Source organism: Agelaius phoeniceus, chromosome 3, assembly GCF_051311805.1.
Source record: "Agelaius phoeniceus isolate bAgePho1 chromosome 3, bAgePho1.hap1, whole genome shotgun sequence".
Lineage (NCBI taxonomy): Eukaryota > Metazoa > Chordata > Aves > Passeriformes > Icteridae > Agelaius > Agelaius phoeniceus.
In genome coordinates, this window is record NC_135267.1 from 27,360,430 (window position 1) to 27,378,069 (window position 17,640).

The 17,640-nt window shown below is 36.5% G+C and overlaps 1 protein-coding gene across 1 annotated transcript in view; it reads right to left on the bottom strand.

The window, feature by feature from the left end:
• Positions 1-2,089: 2,089 nt before the first annotated feature.
• TINAG (tubulointerstitial nephritis antigen) overlaps positions 2,090-17,640 on the bottom strand; it is a 38,032-nt gene continuing 22,481 nt past the window's right edge. The window contains exons 9-11 of the mRNA XM_054630520.2: positions 13,577-13,682; positions 3,302-3,347; positions 2,090-2,206 (exon numbers count right to left, since the gene is read on the bottom strand). Coding sequence (XP_054486495.2) covers positions 2,090-2,206; positions 3,302-3,347; positions 13,577-13,682 — 269 coding nt within the window. The remainder of the gene's footprint in view (positions 2,207-3,301; positions 3,348-13,576; positions 13,683-17,640) is intronic.

The window sequence follows — 17,640 nt, forward strand, 5'->3', positions numbered from 1 at the left end:
ATGCAAATTCCTTATGTCATGGGAGTTCTTGTTCCTCTTGTTTCAGGCTGTGTTCCTATAAAGCAGGTTGCACTAAGCTGCACATAAAGCTTTGCAGGTGTGAGTCCCAGTGCTGGCTGCCAGCTTGAAGCTGTGAAGCCTCCCTAATTTCAGCATGCCCAGGGGAAGCTCTCCTTGAGGAATCTCACTCTGACCATCCAGGACAAAGCAACTACCTTAAATTAGAAGCTTAACATCACAGACCAGATCTTAGGAAGGTCTCATAAGGAAATCAGGAGCAGCAACAGCCACTGGCAAAAGTAAAAGCCACAGCAGTGCAAGCCAACTTGAAGTTGCAATAAGTAATCCCCTCCAGAGTTTACTGAACATGTTTTTACAGTGTCATTCACTTCAAAGTTAAATTATACTCTTCTGAAATCTTGACATTTATGGAATCAATACATACCAAGAGGTTGGGAAATAGGTGTGCAGATGATTCAGTATATTTTTCTCTCAAGCACTACCTTAGCTCACTAAAACTAGAAGAGTTATTTCTCTCACAGCATTTAGAACTTCTAAAATTGCTTGTGTTACAATTTGCTGCAAATTTCAAATGATAAAGGTTTTTTTGTGTCTAAATTCAGTTTACTATATGACACTAAAGGCCACAGAAGGCTTGCTGTGCTGCAGTATGGTAATGCCATTTTAACAAATGTCTTTCTTTAAGTGATGCAGCATAAATAGTCACTCAGCTTTAGATTAAGAGAGGTTATTTCAGAGACATGGCCACTTGTCATATACCACTGCCATGAAAAATTCTTGAATGAATTTGCTGATGACATTAGAAAACAGCTTCTTATTCTAGAAAGAATAAGCATTATTAAACACACTGAAGGTACACCTGGAAGTTCTTTGTTCACTGATATTTCATGGCAGCTCTTTCCCCCTACTTATTTAACGTGCCATGGTTTCTTTCATAGATAATTTTATTCTAGTTGGCATTTGGCCTTTGGATTAATTGAAACAGAAAGGGTTAGAAATTATTTAATTTCTTCTTATGCCAATAGTTTCAATATTGATATTTTAATTAGCAAATAAGCAAAACAGTCCTCAAACTTGTCAAGATTTGCAGCAATGCTTATAGGAGGGAATGTGTGTCAAAAAGCTGCTTCTTCAGACAGAAGTAGCTACAGAAGCATCAGGAGTTCTGTGTGTCTCATTTGCACTATTGATCATGGTGACCAACACCAGGAACTGAGCCTGAATTACAGATATGTCAGTCCAGAAAAACACCAGAATACCTTTTCCATCTTTTTCTGTTTGCAACAGGCTTGTGGGAATGTTGGCACGTGCTTGTTCTCAGGTTAAACAGGGAATGGAAGGCAAGCAGTTCAGGAATTAGTCTAGTCTAGACTGAATTGAGGAGAAATTACATTTTCTTCTTTATTTTATTTTAATTAAAACATTATTAAAATTGTACCATTTCGGTTGTGGTTGCAGGAACAGGAACACACTCTTTCATTACAAGCTATTTTTGTATTACACTGAATGCATCAACTTTGTGGGATCTACTAGAAAAAAATTAATTTCCTGGATGAAATATTGATACATAGATACAACTTATCTACTTAGTTTTCTGTAAAGGTGGATAGGAAATAATTCTTCAACTACAGGATCAGAACTGCTTACATTTCTTTGGAATTTATTATCCAGTACGACCATGAGCTGTCTGAGCCAATTTTGTTTGGAAGAGCACCTAATATTTCTGAAGTAATTTCTGGTCAGGGTATATATATTGTAAAGAGATTAATGCTAACACTGTAACTCCATTTTTTTCAGGCATTGTTCAATGAGGAGGGAACTTCCTGCTCGGTGAGACATCAAGGTTTTCAGTAGTCCTGGATGTAACATGCTTTTAGTCTAAAGGGTTTTTTGTACCTGATGAGATCCAAGTGTGCTATGATGTCTGCAGTGTGTTCAAGTCAGGAAGACCTCATGAGGGCTATTAGAAAGGTAACTGAGAGAGAAGTCGTCATTTTTTCCCCCATAAAGACTCAATAAACAACGATGGAAAGAATAGATACATCAAGCAGAGTATGGTACAGATAAACTATGGTTGTCCCAAAGTAGCTAAAATCAGCTTCTCAATATCACACTCATTTTGTCCACGAAGAATCCTGAAATAACCATTTTCTCCCCAAGATTTTCCCCAGGAATTTGCAGCAATCTAAAAGTAAACAAAACAGAAAAAATTATCTATTTTAATTTTAAAATATTATTTTAAAATGCAGAGTGTAAAATGCAAAATTAATCTTTTGTGTTAACTTCCTCTTTAAGGAATAGAGTCTCTCAGATTGAGTGCACTGAGAATTAGCATGTGTCTTTTTCTGATTTCGAATAATTTGTTCCTTTTTCAGTTTGATCAAAATTTCAGTTCCAAAATCAGGGTTAGTAAAAATGGAATAGTATTTCTACAAGACAGTTTGATACATTGAAGCAGAAATCATTACATGAATATTCAACTATTTACTGCTGAAAGTGGTTATTGAAACAACAATGGTCAGAATTCCAACTAACCTGTCAGAGATGCACCAAAGATATATATATATATATATATATATATCAAATGAGTTTTAAAGAATGATGTTTTATTCAGGTAGTTATTGATTGACATATTAAGAAACTTATTTTCTCATAAAGTCTCAGTAGGTTTTGCCTTTGATACCAGTGAAATACCTACCATAAGCCCTGCTGTGTAAACACCAAAGTACCTTCAGATGAACACAGGAATAATGGGATGAGCTGTTAGTCATAGTCCAAGTGATAAAATTTAACTTATTCTAAATGGCTTAAAAGAAATGTTCTTAGTTTGATTGGTTTTAGTTTTGGGGGCTTATTCTGATGGCTGGATAACAATTTCCAACACTGTTCAAACAGAAAATTTGTCTTTTCCAAATATTTTAACAATTACTATTGATTAATTTTACTGACTTTCATTTGCAGACATCAAAAAGAACTGACTTTTCATAGAAATTTTAATACCATTTGAAAAATTGAATAAGATTTGAAACAGAAAAGGCAGTGTAGGAAAAACCACAGGTATAGGTGGGATGAAGCAGGCTTTGAAATTGAGGTAGGTGATGCAATAGTTCGAGAGTCAGCATGATAAAAGTTGCCAGAGAGGGAATAGAATTATGTAGGACACTTTAAGGTGAAGGAAAAAAATCAATAGAGAGAGAGTAAAGAAGTAGATTTTACGTGATCTCTGCTGTTGAGATATTTTTTCATCTGCTTCAAAACACTGTTCAAAGTATTCACTTACCCAAAATTTCTGTTTCTGTCCATTTTTGTCAGGTAATGCTCCCCACCTTTTAGAAAAGAATGGTATTTTGATGAAACAAGCAGTCAGAAAATACAAGCATTAGCTGTAATCATTATCAGTGTCAGAACAAATCCTGAGTAGCAAACTCTGATGATTCAAGTGAGGTTACCTGCTGACTTGCTAACCGCAAGTCAAATTGCCATTAGTTATTACAAAAAGTTAACACAAGTCTAGTTTTAGTTTTTCATTGCAAAAACCTGTTTTCATTGACAGAATCTCTCTTCTGGAGAGCTTGCCTGCCAAACTGAACTGTGTAGAAATATTGAAACTATTGTGAGCATATTTCTTCAAATCAACTGAAGATGCCTAGCAACATTTTTGGTAGAAGTCTCATCCAGCACCTTTACAGAAATAGCTGGTGAGTTAGGACTGAAAATATTCCTAGCTTTTCTCAGATTAAATTGGACTGCTGACAGCCTAATCTGTTTCATTGCAAGGGACAGGGGGTGGATGTTGGTGATTTTGTCATCTTTGAGGGCATACTAACTTTTGTGGAAATATCTGTGAAATCATACCAGAAATTTTCCCCACCTGCCAAGTGATAGGATTTTCACAGAGGTATAGCTGTAGCTGAACTGCTTAGTACTCTGATTTTTAGGTCCCACTTTATACACAGGGAAGAAGTTCCAACCCAACCACCTGGATGTATTTCAGTGAGCAAGAATTGCACTGCACACCTTAGGTAGTTAAGTCCACATGGGTTTTCTGCTGGAGCTTAAAGAGCTCTGTCTTGTTTTTAATTTATACAAGTAACTTGTCTAGTTACTATTCAGAGCTCATCATTCTTGGGTGCCTATGAAAGGGCACAAATAAACAGAAAACCAAAGATGTGAACTTTTAGATGGTTTTCTCCAGTGTGAAATTAATCCTAGGATATATCAAATGCCATTGACAGGGTGTTTACTGGTGTATATCCCATCAACACTGCCTGTTTGAGCTGTATTTGCAGTGCTCCAGCCTTTTCAAAGGCAACCAGCAAAAATATGATGAGAAATCCCACACTGTGAATGGGGAAAATAGGATTTTTCTGTCATCCTTTTGTTTGAGCAGCAACAGTGACATCAACTCTCCTTGGTTAACAGTGAACCATCATTCACATGGAATACCTGTGCTTTCAGACAAGGGGAAAAAGGAAAGGAAGATAAATTGGTGACTAGCAGAGAGATGAAGTGTGGATTGTATTTGCAAGAACAAATTGTAGCTACTGATGATTAAATTCAAGGAATCATAAAAACAATATTTGCCATGATGAGCCTGGCATGCAATTATTTTTCTTTTAAAGAGGCCTCATGATGCATTTTCTTTTCATTTCCACATGAATGTTCAGGGATTTTCAATAATTGCCGTTTCTTCACCAAATATTTCAGATACAATCTGTCATGATTATATATTTTTTTAAAAAAAGTTGTAGGCTTTTGAATTTCATATCAGATTCAGATTTACTTCTTTACTCATGGCCATTTTACTAAAAAAATACATCAGCTGTAATGTGAAAGTCCAATATTTACATTAGTCTCACAGACAGAAAATTGCCTTGAATTGAAATTCATGTACTCCTGCATTTCGTACTACACATAATTTCTCCTGCTTGCTTGAGTATGACGATATCTCACAGGGTCACATTCCTGTGATTAAATGTTTTTCTAATATTTGTTATTTTCTAAAAGAGTCAACTTCTAGTTTCATACATTGACAGGAATTAATTGATTCTTAGAAATGTTTCTAAATAAAAGAAGATTTATAAGCCATGATAGAAAAGGAAACTTTTTTTTATTCTTGACTCTAACATATCCATTAATTTAGTTTCCCAGGGTTTGTGTCATCGTAGATACATAGGCACTTGAGATATGCATTTTATTTACAGTTTGGAAAGAAGAGCTGCTTTCTCATTAATCAGTGCCTATGGGTATTCATCAAATACTCTGAATTGAAGTAAATTAAAATATAGTGTGCAGCCAGCAGCTCAGGAGAAGTGATGGATTTCCTTGTTTTTGGGACTGCCATTCTGTGTCCAGTGCCCAGTCTTGAGCTTCCCCACACAGGAAAGGCATAAACAGGCTGCAAAGAGACCAGCAGGAGCCCACTGAGATGTTTGGAGCACATGATGTATGGGGAGAGGCTGAGGGAGCTGGCTTTGTACAGCCTTCAGGAAAGAAGGCTCAGGGCAGATATTTGTTATCTTCTCTGCAAAGGGTGGGTAAAGAGAAGACAGAACAGACTCCCCTGATATATTTTGGTGGTCGCCCCACTGCTCCCCTTCTACCCTTCTACATCCCCTACTTGAACTTCAACTTCCAGTGGAGGTAGTGATGGCTGCATCCAGCTTACTCTAGATAGAATTCCAGATCATCTTCCCTGCAGAGCAGCAGCTCAGAGAAATTGTTGATCGGTCCCTCAAAATCTTCAAAACCAAAATTTAAAAGTGACACATTCTTGGACAACATCCCTTATGACCTGGTTTCCACTAGAGTAGAGGGTCTCAGTAGTTGTTACAGTACTGTGATATGAATTTGGAATGAGAGTGATTTTGATAACACACTGATTTTTCGGGTTTTGCTAAGTAAGGACTTTTTTATCCTTTTGTCTCATGCTTTACCAGTGAAGAGAAATGCAAAATAAACTAGGAGGGACCCTAGCTGGGACAGGTGGCTGGAAGTGACCAAAAGGATATTCCACACCCCAGAACTCATGCCCTGTATATAAACTTCCCCCAGGAAGTTACCAGAAACACGTCCAAACTGGGTTCAGGAAAGGGGTTCTGATGTCAGTCAGCAGGGGGTGAGCAACTGCATCATACAGCACTTCTTTTTCTCTTTTTGTTATCACTTGCCATTATCATTGTATTTTACATTATTTTTGATTATTAAACTGTTCTTATCTCAATCTACAAGTTTTACTTTGATTTTATCCCCCATTCCACTGGGGTGTGTGGGGGGAGAGAAGCTGTTGAGAGAGTGACTGCTTAATTTCCTACTGGGCTTAAACCATGACACTATTTCATATCCAAACTTCCTGTTTTTATTTAGAAGAAAAAGAAGAGATTTTAAGAAATCATTAAGAAGATCTGTTTATCAATTACTGAAAATTACTTTTGAAAGGGAGTTTTCTTCTCTCCTGCAAAAATATTCTGTGAGATATACTCCACTTAGCTTTTCCAAAAGAAACTATCACAATTTTCAATCAAAAATAACCTTGAATTAAAAAAAGTAATTTCACAAAACCACATTTAATCCCCTTCAGGAAAAAAAGTAAGCAATGTGTTTCCATTTACTCCAAGGAAACCTGCTCCAAGTGACTCTGTGAAAAGAATTCTGTTGCTCTTTCAGATAAAAGGATGAGTTCTTGTGGTCTCATATAAAATGATTTTCATAATTTTGTCCAATTTTATATAGTAGAGGCACCTTAGCTGTCCTTTTCAGTAAAAACTTTCCCTTGACATTAACTCTGTAGGAGCAAGCCCTGAATACACAACTCTGCCTGACAGGTAAAAACTAGAATACAGGGACTGTTTCAGTAGTATTACAGAGAATGGAAATTGGTTTTATCTGAACATTTCCCAGTTTGTTTTTCAATAAACTACACCTCTAAAATTTATGTAGACTTCACAAGGAAAGCATAAAGAAAGCTATCAGGAAAAAATGTAAGCTGATAATTAATCATCAAATAAAATTATAAAAAATGGGAAATATAACTTAACACAAGAAAAAGGGTTATCAGCAGTGGCTTCAAAACTAAGGTGTTTTGGCAGATAACAGAAACTAGGTTCAAGGGTGCTTACACTCACTTTTGTAGGTAAAATGCTCTTAACAGCAAATACAGTGAAGATTTCTGAAGATTGTGCTAAATAATATTATACAAACTGTCTCCTTAAGACTGAAGGTATGAACAGAAAACAAATATGGCCTTAAAAATAAAGAGGAATGGCAGGTTTTAGATCTCAAGCTAATTTCTGCAGATTAGTTGTTATTAGTAGAAGTCAATGCTTTGCATTAACCAAGGATTTAAACTGCTTGCTGGACATAAATATATGCAGTCTAAAAACTTCTCATCTCAGTTTCTTCCTGGATTTGATTGTATAACTATCATAATGCTACCAGAGAAAAAAGTTGTAAGTATTGTGGGTCATGTCCTATTCTTAGTGCTGGATCACAACAGCCTAGTACACTTCAAAAATTAGCAATTTTATCTACTCAATTGGATAAAAGTTTAATTCTTAATCTTGTATTAAAAATAAGAGGGTTAGGGTCACTAACTTATGTTCACCACAAGAAAAAGCTTCTTAGAAAGTGGTTGCTGGAATTTGACATTGTAGTTTTGCACGGACTTTTCAGCATGAGAGGTGAGTCAAATTGAGCCAGTGAGCTCCCACAGATGCCACAGATCCCACAGATCTACTGAATTGTAATGAATTGTATGAGAGATACTCTCATAGATTTAACTGCATGAATCATCAGACACTGTATCTTTTCCCCATGATCTCCTCATGTATTTCTCTTTGCTATAAAATGTGTGAGTGTTGCTGTTTAATTTTTAACTTTAATACCAGATGTTGACTGTCTGACAGTGAAAAAGTAATTATTTTTTCCCCATGAAAGAAGAAGGAACTCAAGCCCAGGTTTCTTTATTCAGGAACAAAACAGTTTGGGTTATGACTTTTGGAGGTTTAAGATGTTACTTGTTTGTAGTTATTTTGAGCGTAAGATCGAGTGAGGGCAACTAAGAGAAAAATATAGAGAAAAACAGTCTCCAAAGCCAAAACCCCAGATATCACTAACAGTAGTCAAGACTTTGGACTTTGGATAGGTGCATCATTTAATTATGTATTAAATCTCAGAATGTTGTTGCTCTGTCTGGCTGTCTCCTCAACATTAAACCACAAGCTCTTCGCCTCACATATCAATTTTATCTCCATTAGTATGGCTTTTTGTGTTAAACATTCATCCAATGTTTTTTCAGGGCATAGAAGTTTCAGTTTAGTAGTTGGCCAAGCCACTTAATCTGCTGCATTATTCCATTTAAATCTTTCCGTGAATTGCTAATTAAAATAGAGGGGAAATGTGTTTCCAGCTAATGTACATCTCAGTGTCCTCTTATTAAAGCCTTTTGTCATTCTGAGCTCCTTCCAAGCGTTGAAAATCTATCTTGTTCATGAAAGATTATCAAGGCTTTTAATCACATTTTTTTGTTTCCTCCAAGCGTTAAAGTGATAGTCCATAGATTTAACTGCAGCCAAAGACATGGGCTTTTGAGACCTGCCTGGATTTTTCAGTGTCATGGCTTCAGCAGTTGCAGCTTCTTAGTGAGGTTTGGATATGTTTTTTCGCATAAATAATTTTTGGAAAAAAAATGCGAAAAAAAGCATACATGGATCATGTATTGTAGCTTGGCACTGATACTAAAGTGATTCAGAAATAAAAATCTGAGAGAGATTTGTCTGAACAAGCTGCAAACATACAGGATGGGTACTTCACTAAATTTGAAAAGATATTTTTTTGAACTAGGACCACAGCTAATCCATCCAATGTACTTCCTTCACTGAGCTGTACTTTCCTTACCAAACAGACTATGGTATTTTATACCAACAAATCTGCCCCAGGTTTTCTTTTCCTATAGACATTACATTTCTTTTTCTAGATGGAACTAAGAAAGCCAGAAGACTAGAAAGAAGAGAAAATAAAATTTAAAAACCCAGCCAACCAACCAACAACAACAACAACAACAACAAAAAAATTACAGAGAGTCTAGTAGAGAACAAATATGACAAGTTTGATAAGAAATCCTAGCTTAAATGTACAGATCTGAAAGAAATCTACCACCGAGTTCATCTTTGATGTGAATTTAGTCCTTTTTCATTAAGAGACCTGGAGATAAAAATGACAGTTTTGTATGTCATTTTTCAGCCATCAATCTTCTTTAAATAGGAGAGTGCCAATGAAAAATGAAAATTATCAAACTAATAGTTTGTCCTCTTTAGTCCCACTTGCCATTTGCAGTTTTGTTGTGCCTCTTTAACTGATTTTCATTCTGGTGTCATTAAGAGCTGTAATTGTGGATGTATGGATCCATGAATGCATGTATGGACATAAACACATACATATGCAAGATTCTGAAAATACTGTCTTACTATGAATATTATGCACCAGTCATTTTGGTTTTAAGCAACTTTAAGATGTCATTCCATGTGGGATTTCTGTAATCTAATCTAGAATTTTTCATTTTAGCTATTTAAGTGTGATGTTATCCCACAGATTTTATTATAGTCTAAAAGGAGAAATCAGATCCAACGAAGCAATTCAGCTCACCTTTAGATACTTGAGCTAGAGCAGATGAATATCTATAAAAGATAAAGGAAACATGCAGAGGCATAGGAATTTAAGTTTACTACGTAAAAACTTAGCTGTTATGTATTCCAGTCTCCATTACTCACTTCTTCTGCTTATCTCCCTGTGTCTAGAATAGACACAGAAACTGCCTGAGACCCTGTTCTCTTCAAGTATCAGTGGGTCTGTCCGTCCTGCCTTCAGATAACTGAAAGCCGTATTTCACTAGAGAGACTGTGACCAAACCCAAACACTCTGCTACCCACAACAGCCTCCACCTGGCTCTTCCACGCTTTTCTCTCCTCCTTCCATGCTATTCTGTCTTTTCATATTCTCTCCCTGAGCCTGAGGTCCCACAGTACCTCACAGTACCGCACTGGGAGATAGACTCCCAGTCTTGTCACAGCTGATTTTATAAATAAACCTTTGATGCAGAATAACTTTCAATTTCCCCTTTGCAGAACAAGGGAAGCCAGTCTAAACATTTAAAATCCTTCTGGTCCAATGATCAATTGAGCAGTTTGTATGTGCATTTCTGGTTTTGTACAAATAGCTCTTGCAAGCATCACCGAAATGTATTTGCATTTTATCACTCCTTTGCCTTATATGTTGCACAATTCATGAGCAATTTAAGGCATTTTCAAAAATGTTTCTGAGATATTACAAATATCAGTTTAATAGGGTCTGTCATTATTATGGCTGTCTTTTACAAGTATTGAATGTCTTTTATGGAAGGGATTATAAGTAAAAATAAGCCTACAATAAACTTCAACCCACAAAAAACCTGCATATTTTATCCTATCTATCAGCATGTCTCTGCTCCTTTTTGTCTCCCCAGGAGCCATCTCAGCTAAGCAAAATGCAAATATTCATCCGTATTTTTATCTGAAGTACAACTATGATGAGATTCCCATGAGTTTTTTTATTGAGGTCAAGGAGTCTACATTTTCTTTTGCTTCCAAGCTATATATGAGTGACAAAGAGCTTACACCCACAACACATATTTTGCATTCAAATTCATTGAAACTAATAAATTATATTAAAAAGTGATGGCTTAATCCTGAAGACATTAGAATCTATACAATGAAATGGTTTAAAGTTCATGATGCAGAATCACATTTTATGGTTGGATTTATCATTCTAGAAGCACCTAGCTTAAGGCTCCAACAGCCTCCAACTTGTCAAGATCTAATTCAATTTTTACAGTTAAACAGGTCTGCAAGTATTTTATATGGCACAACTTTGGAGGCCACAACATTTCAACATTTGTGCCTTAGACAATTTCAGGATTGGTATATCTTTATACTGTTGGATCCATTGGATATTTCAGGAATATTCAAATTAAATAAATGAGTTAGTAAGAAAATGCATTCCCCCATATTGAACTCTGAACAAGTCCGGGGTTTCATATATAATGTCATCTTCAGTTTTCTTCTTTTCCCTTCACTTAAGTTCTTTTTCAGTACATCAGATCACTTGTCTTTCCTCCTTCTCAGTGTTCACTAGTGACCATTCAACACAGTCCTGTGTCTTAGTCAAGGTGTTCAGATTTTGCTCATAGTGGTCCCTTGCCTAAGGGTTGCCTAAGGGTCCCTTGCTATATTTTCTTTGCACAGCCTGTCAGTTCCCATTTAAATCAGCATCCACTTCAGCGTGGAAATACAGAATCATAGAATATCCTGACTAGCAAGGGACCCACAAGGATCATTGAGTCCAACTCCTGGCCCTGAACAGAACACCCCAAGAGTCACACCATGTACCCAAGAGCATTGTCCAAATGCTTCTTGAATTCTGTCAGGCTGTGCAGAGTTCAGTCTCTCTCTTTAACTCACCCTGGGGAGCTGTTCCAGTGCCCAACCATCTTCTGGATGAATAATCTCTTTTTAATATCCATCATAAACTTCCCTGGCACAACTTCAGGCCATTCCCTTGGATTCTGTCACTTTTCACCACAGAGAAGAGATCAGTGTCTGCTCCTCCTCCTTCCCTCACAAGGAGCTGTAACTGCTGTGAGGTCTCCCCTCAGTCTCCTCCAGGCTGAACAGACCAAGTGACCTCAGCTGCTCCTCATGCAGCTTCTTCTCAAGGCCCTTCACCTTGAGAAGGGCCCTCCAATTTTTGTCGCCCTCTAATAGTTTAATATCTTTCTTATATTGCAGTGCCCAAAATTGCCCCCAGCACTTGAAGTGAGGCTGCCCCAGTTCAGAGCAGAGAGGGACAATCCCCTCCCTTGCCCAGCTGGCAATGCTGAGCCTGATAACCCCCAGGGTTGGCCTTCCTGGCCAGGGCACTGCTCAGTCATATTCAACTTTCAATCAGCCAGCTTCCCCAGGTCCTTTCCTGTGGCACTGCTTTCCAGCATCTCATTTCCCAGTCTGTCTGTACATCCAGGGTTGCCCCATCTCAGGTGCAGAATCTTGCACTTTCCCCTGTTGAGCTTCATATGGTTGGTACATATGGTTGGCACTTTAGTTATCTCCTCCTCTCTCCCTCCTCAGCCATCACTTTATCCCCTGGTGCTATTCTTGCATAATCACTCATCTGGGTAGGTTATTCTGCACAAATGTGGAGCAGCTTGTCTTAGGGAAGAGTTGTCATCACCCTATGCTTGCACCAAGCACACTTCACAGCCCTCCCAGCACCTGAACTTACAGCCTCACAGCAGCTCATTCCAGAGCTAAAGTATTCAAATTGCACTGCACATTTTACTGTCTAATGTTATTGGTTTCTCACAGCTGTTACCTTAAATACAGATACAAAAATCAACACTTACCATCTGTCCTCCATAAATGTATTTTCCTAATTTAGTGCCCCATTTTTCTACACTAAATTCCAGTTTCTCTTTTTCATTGCTGCACAATATTCTCTATAATCATATGGCTGGGAGTTTTTCCTTTATTTGTCCAAGTCAATACTTTTTGCAGCAGTATCAAAGATGATCTGGCATAAGCCTGCTGCATCTCTTTGCTTCTATGCCCTTCATGAAGATTTCTTCACTAAGATCACAAGCACAAAATTAACCTTATTTTGCAATTTTATGTTCTTGAAATACTTGTTGTAAATACTCTCAGTAATTTTCCTAGCACACATGGAATCATTACTTATATGATATTCTAGACCACCGATAAAATATTTTCTTGAGATTCTGCAGTAATTTTTCTGTGTATTCACTCATTGATTTAATAAAAATTCATCCTTGTATATTCCCTCCATGGCAAAGAATAAAGCCTTGTGGTGTGTTCAGTAATTCAAGCATAGGCATTATTAGACACTTGTCTTCTTAACATAGTGGCCTGGTCTACATTTGAGAGGAAATCCACTAGTGTACTACACACATGATTCTGAAGCAGTTTTCCAAATAAAATCAGCAGCATCTCAGCAGCAGTTGGTTTCTATTCAGGGCACAGAAAGCCTAGACCCCTAACTATGCCATTTGAGTGGGAGGTCACTGTCAATTTTCATGTTTCTATTTGCATTCTGTTTGGTGGCATATTTGAAGAAAATGATATCAACTTTGTTCACAACTTGGAATATTTGTGAATACCCTACCAAGTATTTTTATATGGTGTATATATATATATTAAAATGTGTGTGTGTGTGTATGTGGGTTTTAACTATATATATATATATGGGGGTTAAATGGTTTATTCTACAAACATTATATTTGATGGTTTTGAACAAATATAAGAATAGATTAAGAGATGATGGGTCTACACCTCTTTTCAGTACTCTCTAAAATTCATAGACAAGGCAAAAATGAAACATCAGTCTTATGTTGGGAGCTAGCAGTGTTCCATCTGTGACAGTCAAGTCTTTGGTTTACAGACTGGTCATTGACATTTTATTACACTCATGACTGGCAGAGAAAAAAGGTAAAAGAATGTGCTTTACTCACCCAAGGAGTTTGACTGAATGAGTTTTCCATTTAGATCCTGCTTTCTGGGAGTGTCGATATATTCCCTCTTTGTAAAGGAAAAAATCTTCATATACTTTCATTACAGCTGAAAAACAGTAGGAAAAATCACAGTCAGCAAACATAACCTCTATTATTCTTTGCTCCTTGCATTTTACCAGTGAAATTCTTGTTGTGTGTTGGATTGCATTAAGTGCACTTTGTAATTCCACTAAAAGCATCCATTTCTCGGAAGTGTCCTGCTGTGAGTGAACCAATAGAAATACTTCAACAAAGTTCTCTCTACGGTCTCTTATCAAGTTTGTCAGTTTTCCTTATCATGGAAACTCCCTCTCACTGACTTCTTCCAATGCACTAAGAGGAAACATTGCCTCATGAAGGGTTACATAAATTTTGAAATCTAATTCAATAAAATTGAGGTTCATATATAAACTACTCAGTTCAGACTAGCATCTGCATATTCAAGAAAAGTATTTAACAGAAAATGTATATCCTGTGAAATATAGTGGAGTGAAATTCCTTTTTCTGAAACTTAAAGTTCATCAAATACACAGTAATCTCCTTAAAGAAAACCAAATTGTTTGTATGCATATAAATCGTGACTGCTAGTTGAAAGTGTGGGAAAAGTCACCCCTTTTTTCATAAAAATGTAAGTGAAAGAGATGATGGACTGAACATTTTGTGCAAGAAAATGAAGATTAAAAGTTGCATTTTATGCCTATTTATTATTTCTTAGAAGCATTATTCATTTATTAAGAAAATAGTTCTGGGTTTCTTTTCCACATATGTTCTGCCACCATTAGTACCATTTGCTTTATGGTGGGCTACCAGATCCAGAGAAATGAAAGTATTTTTCAGGTCTACATTACCTTTAGATTCCAGTGAATTAGAAGCATTAACTATAAGCTTCATTCCATTTTATTTTTAGTTTATGATTTTAACTGCCACACTGCTTGGAACATGAGAATTAGTGAAATCAAATTTCCTAAAGTCTTGCACCTTGGGAGTCCCATAAAGTACAAGTCTCACTGACCATTTTTTATGTGGTTGGACCATTTATAACATATGTGCCTGGTATAGATCTGCAGCATCCAGTAAGATGAGATCATGCTGCCATATTTTCTGTCTGGCATACTTACAAATTTCTTTTTCCTACCTGAATATTTTCATAAACTTGAAGAAATTTAACTGTCTTTAAAAGAACCTCTATCATATTTGGCTGAAGATACGAAACAGTCAAAAATTTTAGGGGATGAGAGAGATTTCTCAAAACATGGTTAAATGAGGCCAATTGCCTTGCCACAGACAAGCCTGATATTGTGTCCCTTCCCCATCACAGCTTGGATGAAGCTCTGGCAATGAGACCCGCTGCTCCTGAGCAAAGGCTCTCCTTCCTCTCTGAGAAAGGGGAGTCCCATCTGCTGACAGCATGCCTGGTGCTTAGGCAATCCCATTGTCAAAACCCCCTAACACTTTAGCTGTGACACCAGCCATGGAGCCATGATGTCTTAATAGACTCAGCCCATCTGTTTCTTCCAATGTTGCTGCCTTCAACTGTAAGTACAAAGGAGAATACAACTTGTGTCCCAAATGAGACAAATTCTTGTCTGTGAAGAGATATCATACCTAAATTTTTTTCCATTTAAATAAAGTAGAAATTTTTGAAGTGTATTTCCAGAATAACTTTAGTTTATGTGATAGAATTTTATCCATGATTGTATATTATATATACATTGCACACCTGGGCACATGTGTACACACACGTTTTTATATGTGTGTAAATATATATACCCATGTGTATGTAATACCTTGTAATCAGGACCTAAACAATGGTATGGTCTGGATTTAGAGTGGTCTGGGTGCATGAAGTACAGGATGGACAAAGATTATGGTAATTCTAGATCTAGAACTGAGATATTTTTATTTATCCAGTGGCTTTGTCCTGATACAGACTGTGACTTGGACAGGACAAGGTGATCACAGTCCACCACCTAATTTTGTTCCTTCTCACATAGGAAAGACTTTGCATTTCCCAAAATGAACAGATTAATTATTAATGAATCAGAAAAGGCAGCGATTTTCATAAGATTTACTATACTTCATGCATGGGCTACTTCAGTCATGCTGAGCTTGTCAGATCTATGCATATAGATGCAGCAGATTAAAATAAAGATTCCACTATGCATTCCCCTGCATAAAATGCTTAAATAGGATTTTTTGTCTCTTTTTAATCATACAAAGACATGAGAAATTAAAACTAGTTGCTACAAAAGGAAACAAAGTTTAGCTTATCCATTAATATAGTCAAGCACTTTCTACAGATCATTTTCTTCATCTTTTTACAGATTTACTTTCTCTAGCAAATATAAACATTTTTCCCAAGATCATAACAACTAAATTTGTAAGTTTTGTGGGGTCAAAACTGTGATGTATTGCCAGCAATTTGTAAGCCTGTTTTTTAATCAAGACTGACTGATGTGTCAGAGAGGATAATTTTCCTTCGCCAGCCTTGTAACTGTCAGAGTATTTCCTAAAGTCCATGAAAAAAAAAAAGTATGGGCCATATTAGGATTGTCTGAATGTTTTGAAATGATTGGTGAAATTTCACTATGTTTACTTGAAAATGGATTTCTTAAAAAAACTAGTATTTCATCTTTGAATCAAAAATTGCTAATTGCTCGGTTTCTGTACCATGTAAGACAATGATGTAGGTCAAAGAGAAATTGTCATTCAAACTTGAAAGCTGTATAACGTAAAATCTTCAATTACATTCCTAAACCTACTGCTTCACAGTTGTTAAAAAACCTTTTTTTTCTTAACTTTGAATATGTCCAAAAATCCAAATCCATTCATCATCATGATCTTGAAGGGATCTTGAATTCATTTCCCAGCTATTAAACATTGCTTAGTACATTAGAAAAGACTGTCCCTGAGCATTTTGTAAGTTTGTCAGAAATGACAAGTGAATGAATAATGGAAAACCCCTTCAGTATTTGAAGATCACTTGCAGAAAAAGTATGCTATGGTTTTAAAATTAGACTTTTGCCCTGGTTGCATTTGTAATATGGGAAGATAGAGGAGATGATCAGTGACAAATTACAGGGTCATAACTGTGATTAATTTAAAACTCATATCCAAAAGAAAAAAGAGCAAGTGGTTTCAGTCAGTGATGCATGGTCTCGATTATATGCCGTTATGTAAATTTTGATTTTTCTACAAAAAACATTACCTTAACCTGATACACAAAAGCATTAAATTTAAAAAAAAAATTGAATTGTTGAGTGGCTAAATCCTAATAAATGGCTGAATATTGATTATTTCATGTGTAAAATTTAGTACTAGCAGATTTAATCCAGAAGAATGTTTGAGGTTTGAAACTCTATCTTGAGGATCCTAATTTTTATCATTTTCTAAAACTGGCAGAAATTACTATTTTTCACATCTAGATCAAATGCAATGTGGGAAATAATATTTTCCTTGAGCAAACACACCAAAAAGACTGATGATGTTGATCTTGTAAGTCTGAACTTCAGATTAATTGCAGCTGCCCATATAAAGGGCTTTAAGAAGTAATTTCAACTACATGATGCATCAAAATGAATTCTATCTCATAATCAAAACCATTTGAATAATAAATTGAAGATTATGATAATTCCTTATATAATTAAAAGCAGTAGAAATGCAGAAGTCACCTGAAGTAAAATTCTTTGGGTTTGCATCAGCCAGCCATCCAAGAGAGGTGGAGATCCCGCACTGTGACCATTCTCCATCATCCCAAGCCCCACATCCATCAATCTCTCTAGTTACAGTGGCCTGGGTGTGAGCAGGAATCTGCATTTTCAGCTGCTGCCAGCACCATACACGGCCATAAATGGATAGCATCCAGGGTAAAAAAGAAAAAATTTGCAGTTCCCTACTCAATGCTGAGTCTCTGTATTTCTGACCTCCAAGAGGTCAGGGATCTTCATTGCAAAGTTCAGCAGAGAAATTCAAAACTGGTAGGCATCAACAAGAGCATTTGGGCTCTGAAATGAGAAATTCTAGGG